The 25,674-nt window shown below is 42.2% G+C and overlaps 1 protein-coding gene across 1 annotated transcript in view; it reads left to right on the top strand.

The window, feature by feature from the left end:
* Positions 1–1,680: 1,680 nt before the first annotated feature.
* Positions 1,681–25,674, top strand: part of GLRA3 (glycine receptor alpha 3) — a 334,324-nt gene continuing 310,330 nt past the window's right edge. The window contains exon 1 of the mRNA XM_063920651.1: positions 1,681–2,074. Within this exon, the coding sequence (XP_063776721.1) occupies positions 2,004–2,074 (71 nt within the window). The 5' untranslated portion in view covers positions 1,681–2,003. The remainder of the gene's footprint in view (positions 2,075–25,674) is intronic.

Here is a 25,674-nt window from a genome sequence, read left to right as displayed (position 1 = left end):
GTCACTAGGTTGACTGTCTTCGCCTGTGCCAAAAGAGGAGGCTGCCTAGGAGGAGACATCGCGGGGGAGACAACGCGGAGCAGCAGTCGGGACCAGAGGAACACAGGCAATACCTTTTCCACTCCACCCTGTGGCATGGACTTCATTTGGACTATGGGAGAAGACAGTGAGTGGAACGCAGGAGTCATGCAGACAGCCATATTTATAGCCTCAAAGGACCCCTGGTGGAGAGGACTTAGGAGCCCAATGACGGAGGTAATATCCACACTGAGGATTCCACCCAAACTCAGGGAGTTGCTGTTCAGAGCCAGAAGAGTCTCCTATCCCACCTGTGCCAGCTCCCACATCCTCTGCCTGTGCAAGCCCTGACCAGAGAGAGGACTCACAGGCCCTGATGTACCCTAAGAAAAAAAATGGAGTTAGAGGGAATGTTTGAGGGTCACTGCATGGGTGCCAGGTCATGATGGGATGCGGGGGTGCCGGTTCTCCACCCACACTTACTATGCATTGGATATGCACTCTGGGCACACCAGGCATATACCTAATTACAGCCCCGCTTACTGCAGGTGTTAGCATTGCTCCAGGAATAGAGTCAATTAACTCTGCAGAGGCAGCAGATATGCTGCAGAGTTCCATTGGAAGAGTAGTGGTCACACACTTGGATCATGTTGAGAACCACACAGGTGCTGCTGTACATGCAGGTGCCTCATCAGGGTTTGGTGCCCAGAGGCAGGTGTTTCCATTGCCTCTGTGAGTTATGCCCCTGACAGGATGTTTTTTCAAATATGCTCTTAATTTATGAAAAAAAAGGTATTATTAATTTATTGAACATTAGACTACAGAAGTGATTACTACAGTAGTTTGGTTATAGAATGCCTCTGAATGTTTTGTGATGAAAAAAGGGTATCAAATGGCATAAGGGAATCAGTGGCATTTTGTAAGCCTACTGGAATGGGCTGTCATGAAACGTTGCAATTCATAACGAACATAAAATATAACAGTATGTGTTTGCAAAAGCAGGGAATGTAAAGTAACGTACAGTACTGTACATCATCCAGCCGTCTTACTGCGAGCAAGCTGAGAGAACAAGTACAATGTGTAGCTGCATGCTAATGAGAAAGAGGCTGTATAAGGCAAAGCCAGGGCTGAACCTGTCACTGATATCCACGACATTCCCCTCCTTTTATTGTCTCCTACTGATGCATATCTGTGGTTTAATCAGTGTGAGAGCCGAGGTAGCCCGAAACAGCAGGTGACAGTTTCAAATAACAACCATATGTATGCAATGCATAAATGAAACGTATTGATTCTGCTCTATAACCTATGTAATAAGGAAAAGAAACATAGGTAAAGCAAAATATTTTCATCGGCTTCTACGTATGCTGTTGCCTGTGGTAGACTATCTAGAGAGAAGCTTGAGCATCAAACCTATATACTATTTTTAAGCAAAAGGCAGTTTACTCAATAACACTACAGCGTGCAAACCACGTAGGGAACTTTAACGATTGCATTTTATTAGCTGGAACCACGTGTATGTATCAGCATTATGGAAGCGGTTATTTCTGCTCCCTTTCCTTCCATACAATAAATGATCATGTTCATTGGCTGCTGCCAGGCACGCCTGTGTGTCCAGCCCCTGGCCGCAGTCCAGCCTCCTATAACAGAGCCTGGGCACAGATCTCAGTGTGTAGGAATGCAGCCGCTTGATGTGGACTCTGTACTTCTCTTCTGCTTCTGATTTCCATCTTTTTACATTGGATCTAATATATATATTATTATTTTTTGGTCACATGCATTGAACATTTTCTTCTCCATTCTGATAATGTCCCCTAGTTGCGGCACTATAGTGCTAGGGTGAAGCTTCGCTTTTCATTTGGGATTACAGAGACTTCCGGCCGGAGCTGTCCTAGGTGCTGAATTACACGTCCTGCTCTTTCTTTGCTACTTGCTACAGCCATCTATCACTTTGATGATTTTAATTTCACAGGCCATCGCAGCAAACCATGGCCCGGATCAGGTGCATCCTAACAGCAGTCTCGGGGTTTTACTTTTGGGAAGCTGCACTCCTGTTAAGGTATGATCTTCATGTCACTCTTATTTTGTAGCAAACAATCATATTTGTGCAATGTTATCAAACTGTAATTAGCATGCAGGGGACTGTTTTATAGGCATAATATATATATAGGTATTAAATATATCCCATGTAAAGGTGGATTTAAAAAAATACAGAATAGATACAAGTAAATTAAATGGTTTATTATAAATCATTAGTAGCTTGCCATAAAATTGCAATCATATTACTAAATGATAATGAAATGTTAATAAATCTTACTGTATCTGAAGATTATTGTTAAGTAACAAATTGGGAATAATCAGATGCACTTTTTAGAGTGTAAGATCTAAACTAACAAGTTGTTTATATAATTAATAAAGTGAAATGCTTATCAATTACACAACAGGTGTAATGTTTTTAGAATTATTGGCACTTTTATTAAAAAAAATTGGTTAGTTCCATTGCATGGCCATTAATATATAAAATGATTTCTCAAAACACACACACACACACACACACACACACACACACACACACACACACACACACACTAGCACCCCTGCTTTTCCAATATTCCTATCACTGATGATGGTGGTAGCAGTACTATGACACACACACACACACACACACACACACACACACACACACACACACACACACACACACACACACACACACACACACCTAGCCAATGATTTATTGCCAGTTTGAAAAGCAAAATTGACAGTCAAGCTGATATTTCCATGTGGCTGAAAAATGTCAATTCAAGATAGTTTTAAATCAATATCTTGATCATGATTAAAAGAGTACTTAGCTGAACAAAGGGCACTTTGGTTTAATTAGAAAAGATCACTTTCACATGACTGACATAACTGACTGTAAACCCAGTTTGTACTCAGACTTTGTAAATCCCAGTCTGCATGACCACAACTGTGTATGGGCTAGCTGATACTATTTGAGTACTGTATATGTTTTTATCTTATCATCCAGTAAAAAAAACATACACATTAAAGCATTGTCCTTTTTTGTAAATTTAGATATTAGAAATTTAGATATTTTTATGATTCCTCTTCTTTTTTGTTATAACACATCTCAGAACTGCCTTGTTGGTTCATAAAATGTGTGTATGGAGGAAACCTAACTGCATTTTAGTGTCAGAAGGCTATTTCAGTTGAGTTTTTATTTTATTTTAGAATTTTATGTAGCAATGCTTATGAATAATTAATGTGACATGAATTAATGTCCCAATGGTTTTATAATCTAATTTCGCACCAGGACTAAAATGATAATAGAGATTTGAGGTCATAAAGAACTTTAAGTCCAAAGCCATACTTTTCATGCCATTATTCCTGCATATATTCAGACACAGAGTGCATCATAATTGAGTCTTTACATAAGTCAATGACTAAATTCAAAATTAATTAATATTTTTGTATTTAAATATTTGTGATTTTTAAGAATCTGGTAACATACTTACAACATGTCAGATAGTACAGTATGTTGGTGTGTGTGTGTGTATATATAAATATATATATATGTATATATATAACATAATTTACAAGCATAATTATGCCTGTTTTCAATTTACCTAGCGTAAGTTATTCTTAAATACTATTATTATTTAACACACCTGAGCAGTGAAAATAAAACTTCCATATGAAATCTCACTCCCTAAGAATCATTAAAATAAGTTATTGCATTTATTGATGTAGTGAAAGAACATTAATTATAACCTTCATTTTTAGATATTTTCAAACATAACATCTACAATTTACTGAATTGTTTATCGGCGTAATTATTTTATACTTAATATTACATATATTACGGTATGTTGTCATTGAAAACGTGTTTAGCATCAGTTCCATATTTTATATTATACTTTTTGGTGTATGTAAAGAGTTTATGGATCATTTCATGCGAAAGTCTGAAAGTTTGCAGGAAGTCTGAAAGATAAATAAACTAGCAGTATATAAAATATAGTGGGTTATGATGAAGCACTTACTTCAGGCGAGATGCTAGTAGAACATTAGTTTCTCCTCACACATACGATCATTGGAACTGGTGAGAAAGTGAATGAATTTAGGGGCCGTTGTCCTATACTATGTGTCTTATACTGTCTGTGCTTATAGATAAATGCTGTACGTGGGTAACAATACAGTCAATATAATGTTAAATATTTTATAGATGAAACATATTTTAAATCTATCATCTGTAAAAGGTTTGTGCAAATCCAATCAAATTACAAAGCAGAAAATGGATATATTTCTTTTATTTTCTTATGACATTTTTGTAAATATTTTGTAGTCTCTGATTATTTCTGCAATATGTGTTTATTATCACTGTGCAAGTAACGTACACTAGGAGCTGTGTCCATTGAAGTTATCTACACCCTTAGGGAAGGTGTAATAAGGTAATGGCTAACACTACTTATACATAGCAAAGGACAGTCAGATATAGTTGACACAACAGTAACCAATGCATACAATTATGCTCAAAACAGTCACATTACCAATTAAAAATGCAAAAACAATACTTTTGTCAGTTTGTGGATAAAGCACAGTGTAACTGTACAGTAAATGGTGGCACACTGAATGGACAATGCCAATTGAATTGTTTGTGATGTTAGAGCCTATTCTGGCCTTTTTGGTCACCACTGCTTATGTCACAATTTCTATTGGCCCGTGGACTGTTGTGCTAGTACTGTTAGACATCGGGGAAGTCAGTGAAGAGTGGAATGAAAATTGAGCTACCCCTGTCCATGCACTTCTTTTGATACCAGTCATCATCATCATCCTTACTTGCATGAGCCCTAGCCTTGGTTCGAAAGATGCGTCAGCTGACTTAGCATATCTTGTAATCCATTGACATGCCCTCACTAGACTTGGCCTACTTGCCAATTGCCAATACAGCCCAGTTAAAGCTCTTTCATTTCAAGATGCAACTGTAGTGTGTACAAATCTGCGTCACACATACTTGGGTATACATGATTCCAGAGAACATGCAGTTAAAACAAATGCAAGATACACATGGGTGTATGTCTAAGTTAGCATCAGCTTTTCAATGTTTATGTATATGTCTGCATGAATGTTCAGATATTAAAATGGGGTTCTATGTACTGTAGGATTTTACAAAAAAGATAGCATATAGAAGTCATTGGGTGTCAATTATGAACCTCATGGAATATTTAATTATACAAATATGCAATATTTTGTTACTGGGTATGTACTCATTGCAAGTTTGGCTGGTATTCCATAAAGATACTGTGCATCTACTTTTGTGGGATTGTGGGTGTAGATTGCAGTAAATCGTAAAAAAATGACAGGAGACTGCAGCTTTGTAGTATTTATCTTTACTCCGCAAAACACCAATATCAAACTGAACAACAATGACCACTGAGTACTTAATGGGCAAAGAGACAGGCAGCTGGAAAAGGTTTCCACCACCAGCCACATATCATCTAAATCTTACCTTTCAAATTAGGTGTGTGTATGTGTGTGCAAGACAGTGTATCAAGGTTAGGTGCCTAACACCGTACAATAAAAATACATTTATGAAAATCCATATATATAATCAAATATATCTGTAACAATATGCCATCAGGGACCGCATGCAGTATGAGGTCACTTGTAACCAGTGATCAATGTCAACAGACATACTAAGCCAATAAAAGCATTCTTGGCCCTGCGCTTGGTAGCTTCTAACAGCAGGCCAGTCCTGACACACTTGAATTGCATACAATTGCTGAAGGACTCATGGGATATCATAGCACTGACCCCAGAGAAGCACACCACCAAAAACTGTCAGTTCGATAAGTAGGGCAAAGAAGGACAGAGATCCAAAAACAACAACATAGAGGAGGAGGAGGGGCTGCTATCCAAAACAATCCTAGATAGATGCAGGCAATGGCCATTATGCTCTTTCATAGCGAAACCTATATTAGAATGTCTGTTATGCACTGTGACTCACAGTGTCCAGTCATCACTAGGTGAGTGGGACGCTCCCAAACATCCACTCCCGGGCTACCGGCTCCATGGCAACCAGGACGCTGGGCTTATGTGGCGGATAGGATTACCAGGGAGCGGGGAAGCCGGAAGCCTCCTCGGAGAGATTTACAGGAGGTTGGTGTACATGCAGCAGCACAACTGCAGACAGTTTCTAATTAGGAGAGATTGGCTGCAATTCCCATTGGCTCTTGTCTATATGTTATGTTGTTATTATTATTATTATCCTTTATTTATATGGCACCACAAGGGATCCGCAGCACCCATTACACAGTACACAATAAAATGAGCAAACAAGAAAACCACACTTACAGTACAGGACAAAATAGGACAGGTATAGAAAACCCGGGTTAGGTGCCATCAAAGGGAGAATGGAGTATAAGATAGTGTAAGTAAGAAAAGGAAAGGCACATGAGGAAAGAAGTCCCTGCTTACAATCTTAAACGTCTGTCTTTAACTCCCTACTAGTCATAGTCGTTGGTTGCAGTGGGAGCCCTTGTCTCTCAGAATTAGTCTTAGCTGGTAAATACCTTTTTAGGTTTTCTTAAAGACCTTCTTTCGCTGTCTTTTCGTGTCCAGCCCCCGGGTTAGCACCATTTCCAGCTGTAAAGTTTATGTTCATACTACCGCCAGTTGCGTAAGTCCTGGTGACATCCCAGTACCAGTAGACAAGTCTCGCCTTATGGGAAATGCGTTATTATAGGCAATAAGACCTGCTGGTGAGTACTATGAGTCTCAACCTTGGGTGTACAAGGTTCACTGCCGAGAAGATCTTCAACAACCTCATCCTTCTTGGGAAGAATATTCTACAGTTGTAATAGTGTAATTCACAATTATTTCACATAGAAAGCCCAATAGGTTCTACATACAGTGCTGAAAGACCTCACTTACAGAACACATTCCATAAGTCATCCTGAGAAATGCATATCTGCCCACTTCTGTTATAAAAGTAGTGAGCATTGAAGACTCTTTTCCAGGAGCAATAGTGCTCAACATGCAGTCCTCCAGCTGTGGTGGACCTACACATCACAGCATGCCCTGCCACGGTTTCAGTATTCACTCATAGCGGTATACACGTCAGATCACATACAATGTGGTTGCCTTATTAACATACATGTGGTAAGTTAGTAAGGTAAATTTCCAGTAGATACTGACTGGTTCCCTTGTGGCATAGTGGAGCTCAAACTTTATTTATCCAGCTGAACATTGTACCAAAACACCAGCTTCATGTGAATTAACTTATGTTAAGGAGGAAAGAGGAGAAAGAACAACAATTATACTAGTATACGTGTATAATTGTTGTTCTTTCTCCTTTTTCATCCTTAACATATCAGTTATAACCGATTTCCCCTGATGGAGTCCACATAGGACGATACGTGTTGGGTATAGAGACCAATTCTCTTCTAAGAACATCAGCCCACAAAATTTGTCAGCTACATAGGGGTTTGTATGTTGAATTTGTTTTAAGTATGCACTTTGAATGATTAATTTAATTGTGCAATACATTTTACTATGTCTATTTGGTTGTTGATTTAAATTTGAATTTTAATTAGATTAAATCTGAGCTCCCTCTGAATTTGTTTCTATCACAATATCCAGAACCCTATTCTAGCAGAAGGGTTATTCAAGAGGTGCTGCCCAAATACAGTGCAAGATAAGGGTAAATCTCTCTCTCTCTCTCTCTCTCTATATATATATATATATGTTTATATATATATACAGTATATATATATATATATATATATATATATATATATAGTGGGATTTCCAAGGGAGCTGTATATAATGTTACTTATTTATTAGAGATGAGCGGGTTCGGATCCCTGAGATCTGAACCCTACCAAACCTCCCTACCCGAGTCCGGATCCGAGTCAGGCTCGGGTTTTCCTGCCTGAATCGGAAACCAGAACGAGGAAAAACTTCATCATCCCAGGGTCGGATTCTCGTGGGGTTTGGGTTCCATATAAGGAGTCATGTATCGCCGACATTTTCACTCTGGCATTGGAGAGTGTACAGAGAGGACGTGTCTCGGTTCTCTCAGTGTCCTCAGTGTCCGTGTCTTGTGCTGCATCTGTCCAGTCACAGTGGTTTTGTCCTCTTGCTGCCATATGTCCAGTGCTGCTGTATAGGGTGCTGTGTTGTGCTGCATCAGTTCAGTGGTGGTGTATTGTGCTACATCAGTCCAATCACAGTGGTATCCTCTGCTGCATATGTCCAGTGCTGCTGTATAATAATAACAAGTCCCTTACAGTGTTGCTGTGTTGTCCTGCATCAGACCAGTGGTAGTGTCCTGTGAATCAGTCAGTCCAGTGACCGTTCACAGTGGTGGTGTCCTCTGCTGCCATATGTCCAGTGCTCCTGTGCTGCATATTGTGTTATATAACTCCAGAAAAATAATGGAGAACAAAAATTTGGAGGGTAAAATAGGGAAAGATCAAGAACCACTTCCTCCTAGTGCTGAAGCTGCTGCCACTAGTCATGACATAGATGATGAAATGCCATTAACGTCGTCTGCCAAGGCCAATGTGATAGTAGAGGGCATGTAAAATCCAAAAAGCCAAAGTTCAGTAAAAAGACCCCCAAATTTTTTTTAAATGGTCTGAGGAGAAACGTAAACTTGCCAATATACCATTTACAAGGAACGGCTAAGGCTCTGGCCTATGTTCATGACTAGTGGTTCAGCTTCACATGATGATGGAAGCCCTCATCCTCCCGCTAGAAAAATTAAGTTAAGCTGGAAAAAGCACAGAAAAGAACTGTGTGTTCTGAGATGGTATCAGTGTATCGGCAGTTGCGATGCTTGACCTTTCTAACACTGGACGGGAAGAGGTGGCTCCTTCCACCATTTGCACACCCCCTTCAAGTGCTGGAAGGAGCACCCACAGTCCAGTTTCTAATATTCAAATTGAACATGTCACTGTTGAAGTACACCAGGATGAGGATATGGGTATTGCTGGCACTGAGGAGGAAGTTGACAGTGAGGATTCTGATGGTGATGTGGTTTGTTTAAATGAGGCACTTGTTGTCCATGGGATGAAGAAGCCCATTGTGATGCCTGGGCAAAATACCAAAAAAGCCACCTCTTCGGTGTGGAATTATTTCTCCACAAATCCGGACAACAGGTGTCAAGCCGTGTGTTGCCTCTGTCAATCTGTAATAAGTAGGTGTAAGGATTTTAACCACCTAGGAACATCCTCCCTTATACGTCACCTGCAGCGCATTCATCAGAAGTCAGTGTCGAGTTGTGAAACTTTGGGTAAGAGCGTAAGCAGTCCAATGATGCCTAAATCCCTTCTTCCTCTTGTACCCAAGCTCCTGCAAGCCACACCACCAACTCCCTCAATGTCAACTTCCTCCTCAGCCATGAATGTCAGTAGTCCTGCAGGCCATGTCCCTGGCAAGACTGACGATTCCTCTCCTAACCAGGATTCCTCGGGAGGATCCTTGAGTGGTACGCCTACTGCTGCTGTTGCTGCCATCACTGCTCTTGTTGCTGCTGGAAGTCGATCATCATCCCAGAGGGGAAGTCGGAAGACCACTTGTACTACTTCAACTAAGCAATTGACTGTCCAAAAATCCTTTGTAAGGAAGATGAAATATGACAGCAGTCATCCTGTTGCAAAGCGGACAACTGAGGCCTTGACACTTATGTTGGTGTTAGACTTGCATCCGGTATCCACCATTAGTGCAGTGGGATTTAGACAATTGATGGAGGTATTGTGTCTCCGGTGCCAAATCCCATCTAGGTTCCACTTCACTAGGCAGACGATACCGAGAATGTATAGAGACGTCAGAAAAAGTGTTGCCAGTGTCCTAAAAAATGCGGTTGTATCCACTTAACCAGGGACATGTGGACAAGTGGAACAGGGCAGACTAAGGACTATATTACTGTGACAGCCCACTGGGTAGATGTATTGCCTCCCGCAGCAACAACAGCATCAACGGCACCAGTAGCAGCATCTTGCAAATCCAAATTCGTTTCTAGGCAGGCTATGCTGTGTATCACCGCTTTCCGTAAGAGGCACACCACTGACAACCTCTTACGGAAACTGAGGGACATCATCGCGCATTGGCTTACCCCACTTAGACTCTCCTGGGGATTTGTGATATTGGACAATGCCACCAATATTGTGCGTGCATTACAACTGGGCAAATTCCAGCACGTCCCATGTTTTGCACATACAATTAATTTGGTGGTGCATAATTTCTTGAAAAATTACAGGGGTGTACAGGAGATGCTGTCATTGGCCTGAAAAATTGTGGGCCACTTTCGATATTCTGCCACTGTGTGCCCGAAGACTGGAGCACCAGCAAACACTCCTGAACCTGCCATCAACTGAAGCAAGAGGTGGTAACAAGGTGGAATTCAACACTCTATATGCTTCAGAGGATGGAGGAGCAGAAAAAGGCCATTCAAGGCTATACATCCACCTACGAAATAGGCAAAGGAGGGGGAATGCACCTGACTCTAGTGCAGTGGAGAATGATTTCCGTCTTGTGCAAGGTTCTCCAACCCCTTGAACTTGCCACACGTGCAGTCAGTTCAGACACTGCCAGCTTGAGTCAGGTCATTCCCCTCATCAGGCTTTTGCAGAAGCAGCTGGAGAAATTGAAGGAGGAGCTAAGACGGAGCGATTTTGCTAAGTATGTGGGACTTGTGGATGGAGCCCTTCACTCGCTTTGCCAGGATTCAAGGGTGGTCAATCTGTTGAAATCAGAGCACTACATTTTGGCCACCGTGCTCGATCCTAAGTTTAAAGCCTACGTTGTATCTCTCTTTCCGGCATACACAAATGTGCCGAGGTGCAAAGACTTGCTGGTGAGTAAATTGTCAACTCAAGCAGAATGTGACCCGTCAACAGCTCCTAATTCAATTTCTCCCGCCACTGGGGCTGCAAGGAAAAGGATAAGATTTCCTAGCCAACCCGCTGGCGGTGATGTAGGGCAGTCAGGAGCGAAAGCTGACATCTGGTCCGGACTGAAGGACCTGTCAACGATTACTGACATGTCTACTGTCACTGCATATGATTCTGTCACCATTGAAAGAATGGTGGAGGATTATATGAGTGACAGCATCCAAGTAGGCATGCCAGAATGTATGTATACTGGTAGGAAAAAGAGGCAATTTGGATGCCCTTGCACAAACTGGCTTTATTTTACCTAAGTTTCCACCCCTCCAGTGTGTACACCGAAAGAGTGTTTAGTGCAGCCGGTAACCTTGTCAGCAATCGGCGTAGGAGGTTACTTCCAGAAAATGTGGAGATGATGTTCATCAAAATTAATTATAAATTCCTCCGTGAAGACCTTGACCAGGAATTGTCTCCGGAAAGTACAAAGGGACCTGTGATGGTGGATTACAGTGGGGACGAATAAATACTCTGTGAGGAGGGGGATGTACACAGTGAAAGGGGTGAGGAAACGGAGGATGAGGATAAGGTTGACATCTTGCCTCTGTAGAGCCAGTTTGTGCAAGGAGAGATTGATTGCTTCTTTTTTGGTGGGGGCCCAAACAAACCAGTCATTTCAGCCACATTCGTGTGGCGACCCTGTCACTGAAATGATTGGTTTGTTAAAGTGTTCATGTCCTGTTTATACAACATAAGGGTGGGTGGGAGGGCCCAAGGACAATTCCATCTTGCACCTCTTTTTCTTCTTTGCATCATGTGCTGTTTGGGGACTATTTTTTTAAAGTGTCATCCTGTCAGACACTTCCGTATACAGTATGTCCAATGGTACTGCCATATAATTCCAGTGATGCTGCCGTATATGTCCAGTGGTACTGCCATATAATTCCAGTGATATTGCTGTATAATTCCAGTGATATTGCTGTGTAATTCCAGTGGGAATTGTTTGCATTGCTTGGCTTAGTCATACAGCTACCTCATTGCACCTCTTCTACATCTTTGCATGAGGTGCTGTTTGGGGCCTAGTATTTGAAAAGTGCCATCCTGTCTGCCACTGCAGTGCCACTCCTAGATGGTCCAATTGTTTGTGTTGTCCACTTGTGTCGCTTAGTTTAGTCATCCAGCAACCTCGGTGAAACCTTTTGGACTAAAAACAATATTGTGAGGTGTGAGGTGTTCAGAATAGACTGGAAATGAGTGGAAATGAATGTTATTGAGGTTAATAATACCGTAAGATCAAAATTACCCTCAAGTTCTGTGAATTTAGCTGTTTTCTGTTTTTTTAAAAAAAATCATCCAGATCCCAAACCAAAACCAAAACACGAAAGGGTGGTTTTGGCAAAATCAAGCCAAAACCAAAACACGAAAGTGGAATTAGAACCAAAACCAAAACACGAAAAGTGCCAGCCGCACATCTCTACTTATTACTGTCTTTTTACAATGTCAATCTCCAAATTATGACCACAATATTTTATAAAATTCAGTTTATTCATGTATTAACAATGAATCACAGTTAGTACAATTACTGTGTCATCATCACATGTATAATACATCCACATTAACAGCGGTTGTGTTTTATTAGGTCGACATGCATTAGGTCGACATGCATTAGGTCGACATACATTTGGTCGACCACTGAAGGTCAACATGCATTAAGTCAACATTGTCATTAGGTCGACATGGTTATTAGGTCGACATGAACAAGGTCAACATGGAAAAAGGTTGACATGAGTTTTTGGACTGTTTTTGGTGTTGTTTTCTTTGTAAAGTGACGGGGAACCCCAATCAGTGCTCCATGTCCCCTCACTGCTTCAGGCTCTACTACTGCTGTGCTCGGCACAGGTTACCATTCCCAATTGTAGTCCACGTGGATCGTTAAGCATGAAAAAGGTGAAAAAATTTAAGAAATTTGTGAAAAACTCATGTCGACCTTTTTGCATGTCGACCTAGTACATGTCAACCTAATGACCATGTTGACCTAATAACCATGTTGACCTAATGCATGTCAACCTTCAGTGGTCATCCCAATGTATGTCAACCTAATGCTTATCGACCTAACGACCGCCTCCCATTTTAAGCATACAACTTTAAAACCATAAATGATGCAATTTTTTGTGGGAACAGGATTCTTAATCCAATAACTTCTTAAGGTCAGAGAGATAGATGCATGGTGACCTCACATCCGTAGATAATAACCCAATGCGTTTCATCCAATGGACTTCATCAGGAGTCTATATATCTAGAGATCAGATATATGGATAATATAAATAATTGTGCAATTCCAAGTCCGGTGGTCATGTAACGGGATGATTCCAATATACATACCAAAGAAGTTGTCAGATAAACCTTGTAAGGTATTTATCAGTATGGTGACGGTGGTCCCCCGACTGAAAGATCTGAAAGAATCACATCAATTGATGAAACTACTCATTTTTTAAGGAAGATATATGGGTCAAATCGTGATCCCTATTGAATATACACCTTTAGGAGTCTTTAACAATTGCCCTTAAAAGCAACTAAATTGTATCCACAGTAGCAAATTATAACAGACCTTTTCAGAACCTATTGCATCACTCGCTTGTATTTATACAGATACAAAATGAATACATTTACATAAGTGAATCAAACGGATATAAAATGCATGAATGAATATAAGGAGGGAATATCTGACCTTAAGAAGTTATTGGATTAAGAATCCTGTTCCCACAAAATATTGCATCATTTATGGTTTTAAAGTTGTATGCTTTTAATGTGGATGTATTATACATGTGATGATGACACAGTAATTGTACTAACTGTGATTCATTGTTAATACGTGAATAAATTGTATTTTATAAAAGTTTGTAGTAAAAATTTGGAGATTGACATTGTAAAAAGATAATAAAAAGTAAAATTATATACAGTTCCCTTGGAAATCCCACTATCTACATTCTTTCTCTGTACTCTATCTAACAGTGGGTACCTTCCAGGGTGAAGCTCATTATAGCGCAGAATTAGGTCTTAATTGTGTTTTTATATATATATATATATATATATATATATATATATAGTTCAAAAGACCGGCACTCCTTTGTTACATAAATACTTGCGTCCCACTGCCATCTAATCCCACAAGGGATAAATTGTATATAGTTCGCAGTAGTGGCACTCAGCGACGACTTCTCCAATGAATTAAAACACCATCACTCTGGATTATGTCAACGTTTCAGGATCATTTATTTAGACCCTTTCATCAGGTCTAAAAGGGTCTGAATAAATGATCCTGAAACGATGCTACTGCGAACCATATATATATATATATATATATACACAGGGGCGTAAGTTAATATCAGACGCCCAGAGGCAAAACAAATTATATTGCCCCCCCATTCCCCCCTTGGCCCAGTTATGGTATACACACACAGCCACAAATACACACACTCATATATATATATATATATATATATATATACAAATAGACACCCAACCACATATACACACAGTCATATATACACACACACACACACACACACACACACACACACACACACACACACTATACCACTTATACACAAATAGCCACATATACACACACACAGCCACATAGCTAAATAATCACACCTATACAAATACACACATAGCTACATACTCACACCTATACAAATACACACACACAGAGCCACATTGACGTATACACTGTCCCAACCCTCATACTTTCCTCCATCATTCAGTTACAGCTTAGTGCTCACCATTGGCAGGTGTCAGCATGTAGAAGTCGGGCAGCGGCGCTGAGGGGAAGTAGCCGAAGCCGGCCAGTTGTGCTGTGAGGCGGGAGCCGGCCAGCCGTCCTGTCATCAGGCTGAAGCCGGATCTGGGTGCCATCGGAGTGAGGGGGAGGGTGGGCGGAAGGCGGCCAGACGTGATATCATTATGCGGGAGCCGGAGCCGGCCAGGCGCACTTGTCAGGGGGGTGGGAGCTGGCGGGTCATGCGGGAGACGCAGCCGGACAGCTGCACTATCAGAGGCAATGGAGAAGGTGCCCCCGTCACTGCTGGAGCCCGGCGGCATCCGACTCCATTGCCTCCCGGACTTCCGCCACTGTATATATATATATATATATATATATATATATATGTGTATAAAATACACACACCCACACATCACACATGTACACACACTTACCTTGTAGCTAGAAGCAGGTCAGAGTACCATGTCATTATGCCCATCTCTCTCGTGCCAAATGCTGTTATGTTGTGGGTCTATTGGGAGGGGTTGGGGATAAATGAAAAACATTATTGATAAATAGAGTTTAAATCTGTACTCAGACATACACAAGTGGTAATTAGATCATCATGTGACAAAGACATTGTACATTCTGGCGTGATAAAGCATGTCAGACATAGCAAATTTAATGAAATAATACCTAGTATGTATTCATTACAAAAGAACACACACCATACATCATCTCGTTTTATTGGAAGTGGATATACTATTCTTGCCCTGTTGTGTTTATTATTCTAAATGAATGCTTTGTAATGCATTTTTTTACTTGTTAAGAGAGTATAAAAGTCCTTAGTATTTTTGCAATTTTGATGCTTCACATGTTTCCACTAGTTGAAAATAACGCAGCAATGTTTAACGAATAAATGTATTACTTGTAAAAAATCCTCATGTGGTTTCTGTCAAATAAAATCTTCAAACTACTCTGAAGCAACTTGTAGTATTATAAACTTATATTTTAAATAGAAATGTAAAGGTTCACTTCAAACCTATAAACTGGCTTTTCTAAATTGGAGCTAGTAAGGATGACTTACAGTATATGAAAAGAAAAAACGATAAATCAAATGAGTTCAAAATGCATTCTTAAATTTTGACAATAGAAAAAAGATACAAGCATAGATAGTACGTCTCTAAGGATTTGCTGTTATGCATATATCAAGACAAATGATAAATATAATAAACAATACTCTATAAATGCTTTATTTCTGCAAGTGTTGATTTTATAAAAATAATCTAATATTTCTAACAAATGTCGATAATAATTGTTGCTTGCAATATAATATCCTGTTGTGTGAAAATATGGGGGGGGGGGGGTTGTTTCTCGGTTCCCTGTTCCCTCAGGTATACTGCTTACACCTAAAAGTGTGTTCAAGTTTGGTATAAGTTGGTACTTCGTTTGAATAAAATACTGGTACAGAGTCTTATTAGCCTATTCATCATCCATTGTGGGTCCATTGCACATGCAAAATTGCTAGCTTTTGCATGTTTTTCTTTTATTGGCCCACTCATTATTACAATTTAGCAGACTCTGAAAACTGAAAACTCTCAGCGTTTGCTTGCTTGAACTAACACCATCTTCTGATGGCATTGATTCCCAGATTCTATGGAAAGGAGGTCCATGGTTGTGAGGAGGGATCTGTGCAGATCCATCTACTCCCGCCATACTGCAAGATTGGTGGCCGTCATATGCATGAACTCAAGTAAAAACCACTAGTACCTCAGTAGCAGCGTGAGGGATCTTGGGGACAGCTGCTTTTCGGATATTGAATTGCTCGGGTACTTAAGTATACACTGCTAGAACTTGTGGCAAGTTGGTTACTTTATTGGTCACCACCTGGCCCCCGATCATGAACGGGCCCCTTAATCTATTGCTCCTCACATTCCATCCCGCATAAAAAAGGATATATAGAAAAATCCACGATAGTGTAATAGCTCCAAAGCGTAAATAGTAGTAGTACAGATAAAGCAATCACTGGAGAGTGAAGTGGCGGAAATGGGCCATAATCATTTATGCCCAATCGTTATATGCTTCCTGAACTGGACAGTCACATGTTAGAATGTCAGAGAAGATCAATGTGTCATCATGTAAGGGTTTGTCATGGCCTGATTCCTTCAGAAGAGATCACAATCTTGGATATCTTCACAGTAATGGATTCTGAATCTGGTTTGAATGCCACCTTGTTTGGCTCATGGTGAGGTTCTGTGTTTTTTTTTTACAATGTTTGATATCCATGCTTCCCATATTCTATAATTGTGGCGTTATTTATAATAATAAAGAGTCAATCAATAATTATACAAATCAATCTCTGTGAGTAGTGCATCAAGTCTTGTTCACCTTATCTCATACCTTTTCTCTGGATCTCCTATATGCAAAGCAGTTAAAATTAGTAAGTATGGTATACAGTACGTTATCAATCTTGAGCTCCCTAATTATTTCTAGCCTATTTTTAGCATTTCAGGATATTATAACAATCCAAATATCTATTTTCCAACAGTTTATCTAAAAATAAAAATTTTGCCATTCAACATACTATACTCAGACTTAAGATTTATTTTAAGTAACATCAGACATAACCTAGTGTCTTTATTTCAATTATATAGTCTCCTGTTGGTCTGAATAATGTCTCTCACTACAGCAGCCTTTATATAAAAAGGGAGATTTACAGTATTATCAGACCTTGGTGAGAGAAACTACTGAGAGATAAAGTCAGTGGCACAACGAGGGTGGGGCAAGCAGGGCATATGCCCTGGGTGCCATGATAGCATCAGGAGAGAGGGGGTGTTTGCCAGAGCAGATCCAGGGCTGCCTACTGTATTCCCAGCTAGGAAAATGAGCAGAGGGAGCCCCGACACCTGGCTACTAACAGGGCAGGAGCTAGGACCCAGAAAGAGCTGTTGGTCACACACACAATAGGGGTAAGATGGGAAGTCGCTCGGTTGAAGCAGAGGACCAGAGGCGGGAAGTGTGGATACAATAATGCTCATCTGTCATGTGTCCTGTTACAATGTATGATCGGTAGAGCAGTGTTGCTGTGTGAGGAGTGCAGGCAAGGACAGCAGAAGAGGAGCCGTGGCTCCTGGACTAAGCAGCAGTGTGTGTGTGTGGGAAGGGTGGGTGCCCGCAGCAGGTATATGAATGGCAAGTTATGCTCTCTGCCCCATAGAATGACAATGGAGAGGCATTCCAATAAACCAAACCCCTCTGTCACGTCCCCCTTTACACAAGGAATCCTTTTTTTTTTAAATCTGTGTAGGTGGGCGATGTTTTTCATCATACACTGGGCACCAATAGCCCCAGTTACGCCACTGGAAAAAGTTCCAACTAATGAGCTTCTGTAATTTTTCAAACACAGCCTGTAAAATAGCATTTACATGCTCACTGGATGGTACTTTATCTCTCTCCGCTTTCTCTCTCTCCAAGTTTGATACATCTACTCCAAAGTGAGAGGAAGCTGTAGTTTCAAAATGAAGCCAGAAGGTAAGGGATTCAGTTAGTTAACATTTTAATTTCTAAGAATGTTGGTATCCAGACTATAGGTCTACCATGAAAAGCTTGACAGTCATGAGGTCAACATGCAATAGGTCAAAAGGTTAATGTGTAAAACATCGCCAGTGCTTATGGTCGACAGGTACAAAAGGTCGACAGGTTCAAATAGTTGACACACATATGGTTGTCACAGTTTTGGGGGACTTTTTAGCATTCTAATAAACTTTTTCATACTTTACCATCCACGTGGACTACGATTGGGAATAGTAACTTGTTCTGAGCGCAGCAAGGCACCTTGTCTGAAGCATGGTGAGCAAAGTGAGTCATGCGATGGGATGCAGTACACTAATTGAGGTTCCACATACTTTCACAGTGAAAACAATACAAAACAGTTACAATGTTGTGTCGACATATTTTTGTGTTGACCTTCTGTCATGTCACCCACTTCATGTGCCGACCTTTTGACCATGTCTACCTTTCCTACTGTCTACCTTTTTCATGTCGACATAATGACCTTGTTGACCTTTTGATTAGTGATGAGCGGGTTCGGGTTCTCGGAAACCGAACCCCCCCGAACTTCACGCTTTTTACACGGGTCCGAGGCAGACTCGGATCTTCCTGCCTTGCTCGGCTAACCCGAGCGCGCCCGAACGTCATCATCCCGCTGTCGGATTCTCGCGAGGCTCGTATTCTATCGCGAGACTCGGATTCTATATAAGGAGCCGCGCGTCGCCGCCATTTTCACACGTGCATTGAGATTGATAGGGAGAGGACGTGGCTGGCGTCCTCTCCGTTTAGATAGAGAGTGAGACACTTGATTTACTGAAGCATTAGGAGTACTCAGAGAGTGCAGAGTTTTGCTGATAGTTATACTAGTGACCACCAGTTTTATTTATTATTTAATATAATCCGTTCTCTGCCTGAAAAAAAACGATACACAGTCACATACCATATCTGTGCTCAGCCTCAGTGTGCTGCATGATAATATCATCTATGTATATCTGACTGTGCTGAGTAGTGCTCACTGCTCACACAGCTTAATTGTGGGGGAGACTGGGGAGCAGTTATAGCAGGAGTACATATTTAACAGTGCACACTTTTGCTGCCAGAGTGCCAGTGTGACTGACCAGCAGTGACCACCAGTATATTGTCTGCCTGAAAAAGTTAAACACTCGTGTGGTGTTTTTTTTTTTTATTCTATAAACGCATTCTGCTGACAGTGTCCAGCAGGTCCGTCATTCATTATGGCCCTCATTCCGAGTTGATCGGTCGCAAGGCGAATTTAGCAGAGTTACACACGCTAAGCCGCCGCCTACTGGGAGTGAATCTTAGCTTCTTAAAATTGCGAACGATGTATTCGCAATAATGCGATTACTAACTACTTAGCAGTTTCAGAGTAGCTCCAGACTTACTCTGCCTGTGCGATCAGTTCAGTGCTTGTCGTTCCTGGTTGACGTCACAAACACACCCAGCGTTCGCCCAGGCACTCCCACCGTTTCTCCGGCCACTCCTGCGTTTTTTCCGGAAACGGTAGCGTTTTCAGCCACACGCCCCTGAAACGCCGTGTTTCCGCCCAGTAACACCCATTTCCTGTCAATCACATTACGATCGCCGGAGCGAAGAAAAAGCCGTGAGTAAAAATACTTTCTTCATAGTAAAGTTACTTGGCGCAGTCGCAGTGCGAACATTGCGCATGCGTACTAAGCGGATTTTCACTGCGATGCGATGAAAAATACCGAGCGAACAACTCGGAATGAGGGCCCATATTTCTATCTTCTTCATACTAGTAGTTTAGGAGTCTGCAGTGCTGACAGTGTCCAGCAGGTCCGTCATTATATAATATATACCTGTCCTGCAGTAGTGATATATATATATTTTTTATATCATTATCATCCAGTCTATACTAGCAGACGCAGTACGGTAGTCCACGGCTGTAGCTACCTCTGTGTCGGCAGTCGCTCGTCCATAATTGTATACCTACCTGTGGTGGGTTTTTTTTCTTCTATCTTCTTCATACTAGTAGTTTAGGAGTCTGCAGTGCTGACAGTGTCCAGCAGGTCCGTCATTATACAATATATACCTGTCCTGCAGTAGTGATATATATATATTTTTTATATCATTATCATCCAGTCTATACTAGCAGACGCAGTACGGTAGTCCACGGCTGTAGCTACCTCTGTGTCGGCACTGGCAGTCGCTCGTCCATAATTGTATACCTACCTGTGGTGGGTTTTTTTTTTCTATCTTCTTCATACTAGTAGTTTAGGAGTCTGCAGTGCTGACAGTGTCCAGCAGGTCCGTCATTATACAATATATACCTGTCCTGCAGTAGTGATATATATATATTTTTTATATCATTATCATCCAGTCTATACTAGCAGACGCAGTACGGTAGTCCACGGCTGTAGCTACCTCTGTTTCGGCAGTCGCTCGTCCATAATTGTATACCTACCTGTGGTGGTTTTTTTTTTTTCTATCTTCTTCATACTAGTAGTTTAGGAGTCTGCAGTGCTGACAGTGTCCAGCAGGTCCGTCATTATACAATATATACCTGTCCTGCAGTAGTGATATATATATATTTTTTATATCATTATCATCCAGTCTATACTAGCAGAAGCAGTACGGTAGTCCACGGCTGTAGCTACCTCTGTGTCGGCAGTCGCTCGTCATCCATAAGTATACTAGTATCCATCCATCTCCATTGTTTACCTGAGGTGCCTTTTAGTTGCCTATTAAAATATGGAGAACAAAAATGTTGAGGTTCCAAAAATAGGGAAAGATCAAGATCCACTTCCACCTCGTGCTGAAGCTGCTGCCACTAGTCATGGCCGAGACGATGAAATGCCATCAACGTCGTCTGCCAAGGCCGATGCCCAATGTCATAGTACAGAGAATGTAAAATCCAAAACACCAAATATCAGTAAAAAAAGGACTCAAAAATCTAAAATAAAATCGTCGGAGGAGAAGCGTAAACTTGCCAATATGCCATTTACCACACGGAGTGGCAAGGAACGGCTGAGGCCCTGGCCTATGTTCATGGCTAGTGGTTCAGCTTCACATGAGGATGGAAGCACTCAGCCTCTCGCTAGAAAAATGAAAAGACTTAAGCTGGCAAAAGCACAGCAAAGAACTGTGCGTTCTTCGAAATCACAAATCCACAAGGAGAGTCCAATTGTGTCGGTTGCGATGCCTGACCTTCCCAACACTGGACGTGAAGAGCATGCGCCTTCCACCATTTGCACGCCCCCTGCAAGTGCTGGAAGGAGCACCCGCAGTCCAGTTCCTGATAGTCAGATTGAAGATGTCAGTGTTGAAGTACACCAGGATGAGGAGGATATGGGTGTTGCTGGCGCTGGGGAGGAAATTGACCAGGAGGATTCTGATGGTGAGGTGGTTTGTTTAAGTCAGGCACCCGGGGAGACACCTGTTGTCCGTGGGAGGAATATGGCCATTGACATGCCTGGTGAAAATACCAAAAAAATCATGTCTTCAGTGTGGAAGTATTTCAACAGAAATGCGGACAACATTTGTCAAGCCGTGTGTTGCCTTTGTCAAGCTGTAATAAGTAGGGGTAAGTACGTTAACCACCTCGGAACATCCTCCCTTATACGTCACCTGCAGCGCATTCATCATAAGTCAGTGACAAGTTCAAAAACTTTGGGCGACAGCGGAAGCAGTCCACTGACCAGTAAATCCCTTCCTCTTGTAACCAAGCTCATGCAAACCACCCCACCAACTCCCTCAGTGTCAATTTCCTCCTTCCCCAGGAATGCCAATAGTCCTGCAGGCCATGTCACTGGCAATTCTGACGAGTCCTCTCCTGCCTGGGATTCCTCCGATGCATCCTTGCGTGTAACGCCTACTGCTGCTGGCGCTGCTGTTGTTGCTGCTGGGAGTCGATCGTCATCCCAGAGGGGAAGTCGTAAGACCACTTTTACTACTTCCACCAAGCAATTGACTGTCCAACAGTCCTTTGCGAGGAAGATGAAATATCACAGCAGTCATCCTGCTGCAAAGCCGATAACTGAGGCCTTGGCATCCTGGGCAGTGAGAAACGTGGTTCCGGTATCCATCATTACTGCAGAGCCAACTAGAGACTTGTTGGAGGTACTGTGTCCCCGGTACCAAATACCATCTAGGTTCCATTTCTCTAGGCAGGCGATACCGAAAATGTACACAGACCTCAGAAAAAGACTCACCAGTGTCCTAAAAAATGCAGTTGTACCCAATGTCCACTTAACCACGGACATGTGGACAAGTGGAGCAGGGCAGACTCAGGACTATATGACTGTGACAGCCCACTGGGTAGATGTATTGACTCCCGCCGCAAGAACAGCAGCGGCGGCACCAGTAGCAGCATCTCGCAAACGCCAACTCTTTCCTAGGCAGGCTACGCTTTGTATCACCGCTTTCCAGAATACGCACACAGCTGAAAACCTCTTACGGCAACTGAGGAAGATCATCGCAGAATTGGACTCTCCTGTGGATTTGTGGCATCGGACAACGCCAGCAATATTGTGTGTGCATTAAATCTGGGCAAATTCCAGCACGTCCCATGTTTTGCACATACCTTGAATTTGGTGGTGCAGAATTATTTAAAAAACGACAGGGGCGTGCAAGAGATGCTGTCGGTGGCCAGAAGAATTGCGGCACACTTTCGGCGTACAGGCACCACATACAGAAGACTGGAGCACCACCAAAAACGCCTGAACCTGCCCTGCCATCATCTGAAGCAAGAAGTGGTAACGAGGTGGAATTCAACCCTCTATATGCTTCAGAGGTTGGAGGAGCAGCAAAAGGCCATTCAAGCCTATACAACTGAGCACGATATAGGAGGTGGAATGCACCTGTCTCAAGCGCAGTGGAGAATGATTTCAACGTTGTGCAAGGTTCTGCAACCTTTTGAACTTGCCACACGTGAAGTCAGTTCAGACACTGCCAGCCTGAGTCAGGTCATTCCCCTCATCAGGCTTTTGCAGAAGAAGCTGGAGACATTGAAGGAGGAGCTAACACAGAGCGATTCCGCTAGGCATGTGGGACTTGTGGATGGAGCCCTTAATTCGCTTAACAAGGATTCACGGGTGGTCAATCTGTTGAAATCAGAGCACTACATTTTGGCCACCGTGCTCGATCCTAGATTTAAAACCTACCTTGGATCTCTCTTTCCAGCAGACACAAGTCTGCTGGGGTTCAAAGAACTGCTGGTGAGAAAATTGTCAAGTCAAGCGGAACGCGACCTGTCAACATCTCCTCCTTCACATTCTCCCGCAACTGGGGGTGCGAGGAAAAGGCTCAGAATTCCGAGCCCACCCGCTGGCGGTGATGCAGGGCAGTCTGGAGCGACTGCTGATGCTGATATCTGGTCCGGACTGAAGGACCTGACAACGATTACGGACATGTCGTCTACTGTCACTGCATATGATTCTCTCCCCATTGAAAGAATGGTGGAGGATTATATGAGTGACCGCATCCAAGTAGGCATGTCAGACAGTCCGTACTTATACTGGCAGGAAAAAGAGGCAATTTGGAGGCCCTTGCACAAACTGGCTTTATTCTACCTAAGTTGCCCTCCCACAAGTGTGTACTCCGAAAGAGTGTTTAGTGCCGCCGCTCACCTTGTCAGCAATCGGCGTACGAGGTTACATCCAGAAAATGTGGAGAAGATGATGTTCATTAAAATGAATTATAATCAATTCCTCCGTGGAGACATTCACCAGCAGCAGTTGCCTCCACAAAGTACACAGGAAGCTGAGATGGTGGATTCCAGTGGGGACGAATTGATAATCTGTGAGGAGGGGGATGTACATGGTGATATATCGGAGAATGATGATGAGGTGGACATCTTACCTCTGTAGAGCCAGTTTGTGCAAGGAGAGATTAATTGCTTCTTTTTTGGTGGGGGTCCAAACCAACCCGTCATTTCAGTCACAGTCGTGTGGCAGACCCTGTCACTGAAATGATGGGTTGGTTAAAGTGTGCATGTCCTGTTTATACAACATAAGGGTGGGTGGGAGGGCCCAAGGACAATTCCATCTTGCACCTCTTTTTTCTTTCATTTTTCTTTGCGTCATGTGCTGTTTGGGGAGTAGTTTTTGGAAGGGCCATCCTGCGTGACACTGCAGTGCCACTCCTAGATGGGCCAGGTGTTTGTGTCGGCCACTTGGGTCGCTTATCTTAGTCACACAGCTACCTCATTGCGCCTCTTTTTTTCTTTGCATCATGTGCTGTTTGGGGGGTGTTTTTTGGAAGGGCCATCCTGCGTGACACTGCAGTGCCACTCCTAGATGGGCCAGGTGTTTGTGTCGGCCACTAGGGTCGCTTTGCTTACTCACACAGCTACCTCATTGCGCCTCTTTTTTTTCTTCTTTGCATCATGTGCTGTTTGGGGGGTGTTTTTTGGAAGGGCCATCCTGCGTGACACTGCAGTGCCACTCCTAGATGAGCCAGGTGTTTGTGTCGGCCACTTGGGTCGCTGAGCTTAGTCATCCAGCGACCTCGGTGCAAATTTTAGGACTAAAAATAATATTGTGAGGTGTGAGGTGTTCAGAATAGACTGAAAATGAGTGGAAATTATGGTTATTGAGGTTAATAATACTTTGGGATCAAAATGACCCCCAAATTCTATGATTTAAGCTGTTTTTTAGGGTTTTTTGAAAAAAACACCCGAATCCAAAACACACCCGAATCCGACAAAAAAAATTCGGTGAGGTTTTGCCAAAACGCGTTCGAACCCAAAACACGGCCGCGGAACCAAACCCAAAACCAAAACACAAAACCCGAAAAATTTCCGGTGCTCATCACTACTTTTGATCCCATTGACCTAATGCATGTCGATCATTAGTGGTTGACCTAATGACTGTAAACCTTTTGCATGTAGATCTAATGATCCGCACCCAAGAATGTAAGCCAGCTAAATTACGTATAAAATGGACTTACTATTTAATACAGATATTAAAGTACATCACATGGGACTTTATAATTGCAATGTTCTATTAAGGTTTGTAATTGCTGTGTTCTTTTTCAATTTCACTGCGAAACAAAGACATATCCATTACATGGGGGTAATTCCAACTTGATCGCAGCAGGAAATTTTTTAGCAACTGGGCAAAACCATGTGCACTGCAGGGGAGGCAGATATAACATGTGCAGAGAGAGTTAGATTTGGGTGGGTTATTTTGTTTCTGTGCAGGGTAAATACTGGCTGCTTTATTTTTACAATTTTTGCAATTTAGATTGCAGATTGAACACACCCCACCCAAATCTAACTCCCTCTGCAACTGTTATATCTGCCTCCCCTGCAGTGCACATGGTTTTGCCCAGTTGCTAAAAAATTTCCTGCTGCGATCAACTTGGAATTACCCCCACATGCCTGTAGAATTAAGAAAAAGGTGTCCAGCCTTGCAATTCTAGTTCATATGTAGCAGACTCAAGGCTGTCTGCGGGTAGGCTGTCAGACTGTGTGATAAACAG

Source organism: Pseudophryne corroboree, chromosome 1 (genome assembly GCF_028390025.1).
Source record: "Pseudophryne corroboree isolate aPseCor3 chromosome 1, aPseCor3.hap2, whole genome shotgun sequence".
Classification (NCBI taxonomy): domain Eukaryota; kingdom Metazoa; phylum Chordata; class Amphibia; order Anura; family Myobatrachidae; genus Pseudophryne; species Pseudophryne corroboree.
Note: the sequence above shows the minus strand (reverse complement) of the source record. Positions and strands in the feature narration are given on the sequence as shown.